The sequence below is a fragment of the Salvelinus namaycush genome, chromosome 6 (assembly GCF_016432855.1).
Source record: "Salvelinus namaycush isolate Seneca chromosome 6, SaNama_1.0, whole genome shotgun sequence".
NCBI classification, from domain to species: domain Eukaryota; kingdom Metazoa; phylum Chordata; class Actinopteri; order Salmoniformes; family Salmonidae; genus Salvelinus; species Salvelinus namaycush.
In genome coordinates, this window is record NC_052312.1 from 47,929,925 (window position 1) to 47,942,196 (window position 12,272).

General features: G+C 39.3%; 1 protein-coding gene across 1 annotated transcript in view; it reads left to right on the forward strand.

Moving 5' to 3' along the window:
• LOC120049162 (neuron navigator 3-like) overlaps positions 1-12,272 on the forward strand; it is a gene marked incomplete at its 5' end in the record, with an annotated part of 93,929 nt that overhangs the window by 44,424 nt on the left and 37,233 nt on the right. Inside the window, 3 exons of the mRNA XM_038995389.1 lie at positions 259-300; positions 3,360-3,517; positions 4,833-5,021. Coding sequence (XP_038851317.1) covers positions 259-300; positions 3,360-3,517; positions 4,833-5,021 — 389 coding nt within the window. The remainder of the gene's footprint in view (positions 1-258; positions 301-3,359; positions 3,518-4,832; positions 5,022-12,272) is intronic.

A 12,272-nucleotide genomic window follows, 5' to 3' on the forward strand; every position in this document is an offset into this window, starting at 1 on the left:
GTTCTATCAAACAATAGATGTGAATTGAATCCATGGCATCGTGATCTTTTAAATGTAGGATCTTAATTTGACCAGTTTCTCACAGCAGGAAAATAATCCTCCAGCAAAGTGGAAAGTACAGACTTTAGAAGTCTTTTTAAACCTCAAATACAGTACACTACAAGATTGCATTTCCTGCTGTGCGACAACAGGGTGATCAAATTAAGATCCTACACCTGTAGGTAATTCTAATGTTTTTTGTTCTCTGTGTCTTAACAGCATGCCTCTTGACAGAAACACACTCCCCAAAAAGGGACTGAGGTAACTCATCACTCATGCCTTGTCCTTTTGGTGTTTCCTTGTTTTGTCTTTTCATTCATTCTCACAAGTTATTCATGTCTTTCTAACTGACAAAATCACATGTTGTGTCTAATGTCATGTTGGTGTAGGAAAGCAGTGTTACATAATGACGTTAGCATTTTGCTTGACATTTGTCTCAGGAGATTTAGCCGATGAGGGTTTGGCACATTGAAAATTGAATATATTAATGGGAGTGACTATTTAGTTTCACCTCATAAAAGGCTTCAATTGCTGTACAAATCCTGTTGAAGAATTCTCTTCTAGAGGTAGACTATTAGTAACTGTTGTTCCTCTGGACACTCCACAGTTCCTCACAGATTACAGGTGCCTGAAGTCAATGATCCCATGTAGTCTAGTGGATTCTGAATAGCTATACTTGTTTTCCTCCTCGTTGACTGTAGGGCAAGGCAGGGCATCCATTTTAAATCAAGTTTCCACTACTCCTGTCCTATCTAATGGCTGAAATCGTGTCCAGACCCTCAACACTAGAAAGTGTGGCACCCTATTGGCACCCTATTCCCTATATATAGTGCCCTACTTTTGATCTGGGTCCATAGGGCTCTGCTCAAAATAAGTGCACTATGGAATATGGTTCCATTTGGGATTCAGCCCCTATCACACCACCATGCAACAAATGGCTTTTTCTACCCAATTACTCTGTCTGCAAAAAGCACTGCAACAAATGGCTTTTTCTACCCAATTACCGTCTGCAAAAAGCACTGCAACAAATGGCTTTTTCTACCCAATTACTCTGTCTGCAAAAAGCACTGCAACAAATGGCTATTTCTACCCAATTACTCTGTCTGCAAAAAGCACTGCAACAAATGCCTTTTTCTACCCAATTACTCTGTCTGCAAAAAGCACTGCAACAAATGGCTTTTTCTACCCAATTACTCTGTCTGCAAAAAGCACTGCAACAAATGGCTTTTTCTACCCAATTACTCTGTCTGCAAAAAGCACTGCAACAAATGGCTTTTTTTCTACCCAATTACTCTGTCTGCAAAAAGCACTGCTACAAATGGCTTTTTCTACCCAATTACCGTCTGCAAAAAGCACTGCAACAAATCCAGGCTCCTTTGATATTTGTCTTTATTAGACTGCAGTAGAGAGTGAATCTCTACCTTGAGTAGGAGTTCTGCAACCTTTTAGAATTCACTGCATGTAATGCTAAGGGGATGTTTGACAACACAGAAAGAACACGTATTTCCTTTTAACTGTACTTTGGAGTACAGTGGAGCGAAGCGGAATGCGGAATGCGACTACTCGCTCCAACCCGGAAGAAACGTAGACTTTCACAGCAGGCGTGGAGGCATTTTCCCTAGACGTTTATTTCTATTCATCTCAGACGCCACTCAGCAGTTTAGGACTGGGTTGTATTTCTTGTCCCTGCCTTTTCTTCTAGCCCAGAGGGATTCAAAGCAACAAATTGCCTTTTTTCAAGCCAGATAATAGCTAAACGATTATGATATTCATGTGTCCAATGCTCAGTTTTAAATGCACATTAAGCAGACTTCAAAACATCTCTGATTGAGGCGTGCTCTCCTCTGAACTCCAAGTGGAATTCAAAATCAATGGACAATTCTGTGCAAAATAGACCATTTGATTTGAAGTTGAACATGCAGACATGTGCACATGATTTATCATTCAATACCGTTTACTGTCATTAGATGTCAATCAGTGTACCTTTCTTCGTCTGAAAGAATTCAGAGTGGGGTATTAGTATGACAGACAGTCTGTTATGAGCTTCAGTGTTGAAAGGATGAGCTTGAACTCAATTATCTTCCTTTAAGGATTAAACATGGCTGCCTATCAACCATTTAGATAACTCTTCCCCCCGCTAGGAACCGCTAGAGATGAGGAGAGTAAAGACTGTCAGTGTCTTTGACCATGTGTAAACCGAGTGTCTTTGATCATGTGTGTGTGTGTGCATGCATGCACATAGGTGGGATGGGTGGCCGTGCCTGTGTGTGGGTGGATGCATGTGTGTGAGTCTGTGTCCACAGTGCTTGACTTGGGCCGGAACACACCAGAACTCTTCCACCTCCCTCCAACGTTATACTGCTTGAGGTCCAGCACCTCTTTTAGAATATTGACTTAATTATATTGTGGCGTTTCGGCACCTATATATTAACAGAGTACCGGCACTTATACATTAACAGAGTACCGGCACTTATACATTAACAGAGTACCGGCACTTATACATTAACAGAGTACCGGCACTTATATATTAACAGAGTACCGGCACTTATATATTAACAGAGTACCGGCACTTATATATTAACAGAGTACCGGCACTTATACATTAACAGAGTACCGGCACTTATACATTAACAGAGTACCGGCACTTATACATTAACAGAGTACCGGCACTTATACATTAACAGAGTACCGGCACTTATATATTAACAGAGTACCGGCACTTATACATTAACAGAGTACCGGCACTTATACATTAACAGAGTACCGGCACTTATATATTAACAGAGTACCGGCACTTATATATTAACAGAGTACCGGCACTTATATATTAACAGAGTACCGGCACCTATATATAAACAGAGTACCGGCACTTATATATTAACAGAGTACCGGCACTTATATATAAACAGAGTACCGGCACTTATATATTAACAGAGTACCGGCACTTATACATTAACAGAGTACCGGCACTTATACATTAACAGAGTACCGGCACCTATATATAAACAGAGTACCGGCACCTATATATTAACAGAGTGCTGGCACCTATATATTAACAGAGTACCGGCACTTATACATTAACAGAGTACCGGCACCTATATATAAACAGAGTACCGGCACCTATATATTAACAGAGTGCTGGCACCTATTTTAGTCAAAGTCAAGCACTGTGTGTACGTACATAACTATGCATGAGTTAGTGAATATATTTGTCACCACACTTCAGTCATGTGATATGTAGATGATGCAGTTGCATGGTTCAATAGACGTCATGTTGAATCAGTGGTGCCACTAGTTGATGTGTACCACGTCCTCTCTAGGTACCCTCCCTCGTCCAGACAGACGTCCCATGAGGAGGGGAAGGAGTGGCTGCGTTCTCACTCCACTGGAGGGTTACAGGACACGGGGAGTCAGTCCCCTCTCTCCCCCCCTGGAGTTGCATGCACAAGCACTGGAAAATACCACTACTCCAACCTGCGTAAGCACTACTCCAAATACCACTACTCCAACCTGCGTAAGCACTACTCCAAATACCACTACTCCAACCTGCGTAAGCACTACTCCAAATACCACTACCCCAACCTGCGTAAGCACTACTCCAAATGCCACTACTCCAACCTGCGTAAGCACTACTCCAAATACCACTACCCCAACCTGCGTAAGCACTACTCCAAATACCACTACTCCAACCTGCGTAAGCCCTACTTCAAATACCACTACTCCAACCTGCGTAAGCCCTACTCCAAATACCACTACTTCAACCTGCGTAAGCACTACTCCAAATACCACTACTCCAACCTGCGTAAGCCCTACTTCAAATACCACTACTCCAACCTGCGTAAGCCCTACTTCAAATACCACTACTCCAACCTGCGTAAGCCCTACTTCAAATACCACTACTCCAAATACCACTACTCCAACCTGCGTAAGCACTACTCCAAATACCACTACTCCAAATACCACTACTCCAACCTGCGTAAGCACTACTCCAAATACCACTGCTCCAACCTGCGTAAGCCCTACTTCAAATACCACTACTCCAACCTGCGTAAGCCCTACTCCAAATACCACTACTTCAACCTGCGTAAGCACTACTCCAAATACCACTACTCCAACCTGCGTAAGCCCTACTTCAAATACCACTACTCCAACCTGCGTAAGCCCTACTCCAAATACCACTACTTCAACCTGCGTAAGCACTACTCCAAATACCACTACTCCAACCTGCGTAAGCCCTACTTCAAATACCACTACTCCAACCTGCGTAAGCCCTACTCCAAATACCACTACTTCAACCTGCGTAAGCACTACTCCAAATACCACTACTCCAAATACCACTACTCCAACCTGCGTAAGCCCTATTTCAAATACCACTACTCCAATCTGCGTAAGCCCTACTCCAAATACCACTACTCCAACCTGCGTAAGCCCTACTTCAAATACCACTACTCCAACCTGCGTAAGCCCTACTCCAAATACCACTCCTCCAAATACCCCTACTCCAACCTGCGTAAGCCCTACTCCAAATACCCCTACTCCAACCTGCGTAAGCCCTACTTCAAATACCACTACTCCAACCTGCGTAAGCCCTACTCCAAATACCACTACTCCAACCTGCGTAAGCACTACTCCAAATACCACTCCTCCAAATACCACTACTCCAACCTGCGTAAGCCCTACTCCAAATACCACTACTCCAAATACCACTACTCCAAATACCACTACTCCAAATACCACTACTCCAAATACCACTACTCCAACCTGTTTGTGCGTGTGTGTGTTTTCTCCCCCAGTGAGCCCCACCAACCTGTCACCCTACAACCTGCCAGGACCCAGCAGTATGAGTCGCTCCAACAGCATCCCTGCCCAGGACTCTTTTGACCTGTATGGAGAAGCCCACCTGGGGGGCAGCGCCACCTCTCTGGAGGACAGACCCCGGGGCATGAGCCGCTCTGGCTCCTTCAGGGACAGCACCGATGAAGGTAGGCCCAGACTGTGGTCCTGTGTGGTTCAGTTGGTAGAGCAGGGCGCTAGCAATGCCCGGATCATGGGTTTCCGATTCCCGCTGCTGCCACCCATACAAAAATGTATGCAAGTACTACTTTGGAATTAAAGGGACTTACAGTAGTCTGCTTGATGACATATATTAATATTATATATATATATATATATATTTTTTTATTTTAGGGTAAATATATATATCCATACATGCATGCATACATATATACATATATACATACACATACCTATATAGACATACATACTTTTTTTAAAGAATATACCTTTATTATTATTCCCCGCAACCCTACCACCGCTCCCCCAATTGGAGTAAACTAATAAACACTTCTGCTTTTACCTTCAATTTATACATCTTATACCTATTTTACAGACACAGACTACTTTATAATAGTTCTCTCTTGTTTGTTCTTAGTCCTTCCTCTATTTCTGTTGTCCATCCAATTTTATTTCCACTTGTAACTGTGCTATTTCACAAAAGCTCCGCACCTATACACATTTCACAGATCCCGTATGCCCTACATTGTTTATCTTGTTATTAGTCCCACCCTTCAGTTCCACTCAACCCTTCCCATCTATCTTCCAACATCATCCATTTCGGATTTTTATTTGCCATATATTTTTCAACTGTGCTGTGATGCTTCACAAAAGATTTGAACCTTCCTATTCTCATAGCTTCTACAGATTGTAAATTAAAAATAAACATTTTTGCTAAAATAATTATTATATTATTGATTGATTGACTATGGCTTTTCAAATCCCCCAGTATTGCTATCTGTAGCGTTAGTTCTAGGCAAATGTTGCAATTCTTCAGCCATTCCTGGACCTGTGACCAAAAACGAGCTACATATGGACAATACCAAAATAAATGATCTAATGACTCTGCCTCCTCACAACAGAATCTGCAGAGCTGGGAAGATTGTATACCCCATATATATAACATTCTATTAGTTGCAAGAATTTTGTACAGTAATTTAAATTGAAAAATTCGAAGTTTTGAATCCGGCGTTGTTTTGCGTATCAATTCATAAACCATGTGCCATGGAATGGGTACATCGAAAATCTCTTCCCAACTATTTTGCAATTTATATGGCACAGCTGTCAGTTTTTTGGTCCTTAAATGAAATTGGTATATGTTTTTATTTATCACACTTTTCTTTAACCATTTATGTTCTTTAATACAGGGCCGACATACAAGTTCCTTACTTTTTTCCCCTTCTACTTGCCTCTTCCATTTTTGTGGTAATGCTGCAATTAATTGGTTGTAATTTTGGGTAGAGCAGACATTTCCATATGTCTGTGTTAGCTGCATGTGTGACATAACTCCACCAGTCCTATTTATGATATCATTCACAAAAATTATACCTTTTTTAAACATTTCTTCGATAAATACAGTTTTTTTATCAATTACTATATTTGAATTTAACCACAATATTTGTTGTACTATTTGTTCCGTCCTTTCAGGTGGATTAAACTGAAATTGCAACCAACTTTCTAAGGCTTGTTTAAAAAATAAGGATATTTTGGAGATTATTTCCTTTTCAAACAACCGAAAGTGAGCAGGTGTAATCTGAATAAAGGGAAAAAGGCCCTTCTTGAACATAGGATGAGACATTCGTACCAATTTACTAGAGAACCAGTTTGGATTTAAGTATAACTTTTGTATGACTGATGCCTTTAGTGAGAGGTCTAATGCTTTAATATTTAATAATTTCTGCCCTCCGAATTCATATTCGTTATATAAATAGGCCCTTTTAATTTTATCTGGCTTGCCGTTCCAAATAAAATGGAATATTTTTTGTTCATATAATTTAAAAAGCAGGTCACTAGGTGTAGGCAAAACCATAAGCAAATAGGTAAACTGTGATATGACTAAAGAGTTAATCAGGGTGATTTTTCCACAAATAGACAAGTATTTTCCTTTCCATGGTAGCAAGATCTTATCTATTTTTGCTAACTTTCTATAAAAATTTATTGGAGTGAGATCATTTCTTTCTTTTGGTATTTTTATACCGAGTATGTCCACATCTCCGTCAGACCATTTAATTGGTAAACTACATGGCAATATAAAATGTGTATTTTTTAGTGATCCAATACGTAATATGGTACATTTATCATAATTTGGTTTTAATCCAGAGAGGATAGCAAAGGTATCTAGATCCTCTATGAGGCCGTGGAGAGACTCTAGTTGTGGTTTTAAAAGAAAACATGAATCATCAGCGTACAATGACACCTTAGTTTTTAAGCCACGGATTTCTAATCCATTAATATTAATGTTTGATCTAATTTTAACAGCTAACATTTCGATGGCAATAATAAATAGATATGCCGATAGTGGACAACCTTGTTTTACTCCTCTAGATAGTTTAAAACTTTCTGAGATGTAGCCATTATTTACTATTTTACACCTAGGGTTACTATACATAATTTTAACCCATTTTATAAGAGATTCCCCAAAATTGAAATATTCTAGGCATTTATATATAAACTCCAGTCGTACTTTATCAAAAGCCTTTTCAAAATCAGCTATGAAAACCAGACCTGGTGTCCCCGATATTTCATAGTGTTCTATTGTTTCCAGTACTTGCCTTATATTATCTCCAATGTATCGTCCATGTAAAAAACCTGTCTGATTAGGATGAATAATATCTGACAAAACTTTTTTTATTCTATGCGCCAAGCATTTTGCTAGGATTTTTGCATCACAACACTGAAGTGTAAGAGGTCTCCAATTTTTTAATTGGACTGGATCTTTATATATACCACTTGGGTCCTGTTTCAGTAATAACGATATCAGACCTTCTTGTTGCGTGTCTGATAATCTACCATTTATATAGGAGTGGTTAAAACAAGCTAATAATGGTCCTTTGAGTATATCAAAAAAAGTTTTGTATACTTCCACTGGTATGCCATCCAGCCCTGGAGTTTTCCCATCCTTAAAGGCCCCAATTGCATCAAGCAGTTCCTCCTCTGTAATTTGGCCTTCACATGAGTCTTTCTGTACAGATGTTAATTTTACATTATTAATAGGAAAAAAATCCATACAATTAGTTTCAGTTAGTGGAGATGGAGGAGCCTGAAACGAAAACATATTCTTAAAGTACTTTACTTCCTCTTTCAAAATATCATTTGGTGAATCATGCGTGACTCCATCATTTGTAACAAGTTTTAATACATTTTTTTTGGTAGCATTTCTATATTGAAGATTGAAAAAGAATTTGGTGCATTTTTCCCCATATTCCATCCAGTTCGCTTTATTTTTATAATATATTACACTGGATCTTTCTTGAATAAGTTCCTCCATTTCTTTTTGTTTTTCCTCTAACTTATTCTGTGCCTCTATGGTACTGTTTTTATTGCTATCTAACTGTACTGTTAGTCCTTCAATTTCCTTTGTTAATATGGACTCTTTTGATCTAAATTCCCTTTGTTTTATAGATGAGTACTGAATTGCATGGCCTCTAAAGGCACACTTAAAAGTGTCCCATACAATAAGGGGATCTGCTGTACCTATGTTATGTCTGAAAAAGTCAGTTATAAAATCTTCTGTCCTAGTTCTAAACAATTTATCATCTAGTAGACTTTGATTAAATTTCCAATATCCTCGCCCACGTGGAAATTCTGTAAGAGAAATATATATGCCAATTATGTGATGATCCGACCGCATTCTGTCCCCTATCAACACTTTTTTAACTTTTGGTGCCAGAGAGAATGGTATAAGAAAGTAGTCAAGACGACTAGCTTGATTCAGCCTCCGCCATGTATATCTCACTAAATCAGGGTATTTAAGTCTCCATATATCCACTAATTCCAATATATCCATGACATTCATGATTTCCTTAAGTGCCTGAGGGTGATAGTTTGTAGTGTGATTTCCTTTCCGGTCTATAGAGGTATTTAAGACCGTATTAAAATCTCCCACTATAATAATAGAGTCTAGTGTTGCTTGTAGAGTTGATAAATTCTTATATATATTTTCAAAGAAGCTTGGATCATCATTATTCGGACCGTATAGGTTAACAAGCCATATTTGTTTATTGTCCAATAACATATTTAAAATAATCCATCTACCTTGAGGATCTGTTTGGACAATTTGCACATTTGGATCAAAATTATTGTTAATTAAAACCATCACCCCTTTTGAATTTCTTTGCCCATGGGAGAAATATATTTTGCCCCCCCAGTTCTTTTTCCACAAAACTTCATCTAAAACTGTTGAATGGGTTTCCTGTAAACAATAGATATTATAATCCTTCTCTTTTAGCCAGGTAAATACTGATCGTCTTTTCTTATTATCTGCTAAGCCATTACAATTGTAACTGGCTATACTTATTTCACCACTTACCATAATGAGACACACCTTTCATTCTTTTAATCAGAATATATTTTTGTAAACGTACTATTAAAAAGTAACATAATGATTGAGTGTCTATATAGTTGTACCATGATATTTGCATTTCTACTAAGTAAACCTCCAATTGGTCCCTACTATTCCACCCGCTAAAAGGCCTCATCTCGAGATGGCTTGTCATCCCAATGCCCGGTAGACCACCCTCGACCCCCTGTATCCCATAGCCCTGAACCGACTGGGATCCATTCTTTGAAAAGAGCATACAGTGCCATTTACCGAATTGAAGAAGATCAATTACCATATGCATTTCCATTGCCCTCACCTCGATTTGTATTATATATATCTGTGGATCATCCTCTATTGTCCCTAACATCTTTTACTTCTTCCTTCGCAACAGTTGTGGGATACACACATACACCCACACACACTCAGCCCTTACCCCCACACAACCATAAGCTCACTTTCTCAACAATTGCACCATCCCAGAGCCCAACTCAAGATGGGTCATGATTTACAAATGCACTTGCAGTTGCAGCTGCATGAGAAGGCCTGCAAGACCGCACAAAAAATTAGCAAAAATTGAGAGATTTATTTACCATTGTCATATCCTAGATAATGGAGGTCAAATGTACACCTTATTCCTGAAACACCCACAATACGGCCACCCGTCATGACCATGTCCCCACGCATCTCCATGCAGTCCGACTTTGATTTTGTGCCGCCAGGGCCACAATAATATACCCCCTCTCTGAATGTCCGAGTGTGACCCCCTCCCCATGGGTTACTGCAGCTAGTGTTGCCAGCACTGCCACTGCCTGGGTGGGGGCACCCCACCGGAATCCCCACCGGCTAGGTACAAGGTCGTCAAGGTTCTCATTAGCAGCTTTGAGAATTTCCTTGTATATTATGCTCTCCCTTTATGGGGCTTTGGCTTTGCAGGACCAACCCTGCCAAGCAGGCTCAGAATCTTGAGGGGGCAGTGCTGCTCTTGGTCTCTGACCTCATTTTAGCTGCATACAGACCGCTTACAGCGGGCACATAAAACAGTTAGGGACTTCTCCTTAGTATCTGGGTCATTCAGGTGGGTGTCTAGGGTATAGTGCCATGGACCGTACCATTAAAACAGGATAATAAATAATTAGATATAATTTATAAAAAAATAAATAAAAAATGTAGTTCTCCATGATAGGACAATAAATAAATAAGACGTATAATTCATTATAAAAGTATATCCATCATCTGAACAACATTGAAAGCCCTCTCATACCCGGCTCACAGCAATACATTGGCTCTGGGATATGCAACCATTTCATTACTCACTCACTCAACTTTCCAAACATAACAAATAAAATAAAAAATAAACACAAACCATACCATCCACACATACTGTGCCTTCTGTTTACTTAGTTTTTATCTTCACTATGTTGAATTAGTGCTTGTGTGTTCAATTAGTTATATGTGAAGATTTATAGAAAAGCTATATTTTTTATTGTATTGTTACAATCAGTAACCGGGCTTGAATTGTGTTTATTTCCCTCGTCTATGAGAACTTTGTAATTTTTAAAATAACCATGGAGTAGTCTTTGTGTCTCTGAACAACTGGTTATCAATATATAGTTTATCAACGACGAGAGCTACTCGTTTCGCTTTTAATCTATTTTCTTTGAAAATTGGATACAGAACTTTGCGCCGTTCTGCAATTTCCTTCGGAAACTGATCATTCATGCCAATTTTGGTCCCAGCAAGTCTTTTACCCAGGCTTTTAACCATTATTTTATCTTTAAATGAAGCAAATTTGGCAACGATTGGGCGTTCGTACCTCTGCCCTCTCTGTCCGAAGCGGTGAACGCGTTCAAGTTGGATTTTGTCGATAACTTCGCGTGGAATCTGAAGCGCTGTAAGGAGGAACTCTCTAACTATAGATTCAGGAACTTCTCCTTCTTTTTCTTGGATACCTGTAAGTACCAAATTCTCTCTCATGGATCTAGTTTGTATGTCCAGTAAGGTTTCTTTCAGAAAGGTGTTCTCCTTTTTAATTCCATTCATTTCGGTTTCAATCTTATTGACTGTCCCTTTTAGCGCGTGTGTTTGCTCATCTCTAGGCTTGCCTTCAACTCTTTTATATCCTTACTAACTAATTCAAGTATACCCAGTTTGTCATTTATTGATTTTAACAGATCGGTTTCGACCTTTACCATTCCCGGTGGTGAGAATATTAAATCATCAGTGTCTGTAGAAGAGTCACGTTTTCGTTTTGTAATCGGTTCCCCTGTCTTACTCTCCGTCATGTTTGGTTGTTGCCTGTTTTCGTAATATTTGTCGATAAATGTCTCTAGTTTTAGGATTTGTTTTGTGTTATTGTCCAGATTGAAGGTTATCACTCACCAGATTAAGTAGTGCTAATATTTTAGTCTAATTTAGCAGATATTTCGAATATTATGTTTTATCTTGAGGTGCTCTACATAAATCCCTTCAGTCCGCCATTACCCTTACGTTACCTTTACGTCATACGTCTGGTTAGGTCTATATATATATATATTAATAACTTGTCTGTGGGACGCTGCTTAGACCAAGAAGAAGTGATAGTCAGGCTTGAGTTCTCAGACTGCAGCTCAAAATGCACTGGACTAGGAACCCGGCTTTTTCTGCTTCTCTTTTTAAAGAGAAGTTTGGTGTTTCAGTTAACATTTTGGTAACGTGACAGTGCCACTTGAAAGTAATGTTACTAGTCAATGACTAGGCCCTTTGAATTATCCAAACGAGTACTTCATTAGTACACAGCCACACACATGCCATTAGAATATGGTACTTTTACATGCAGATGAGATGGTGCAATTTATAGGACCACAGGTTATGTTTTCTTAAT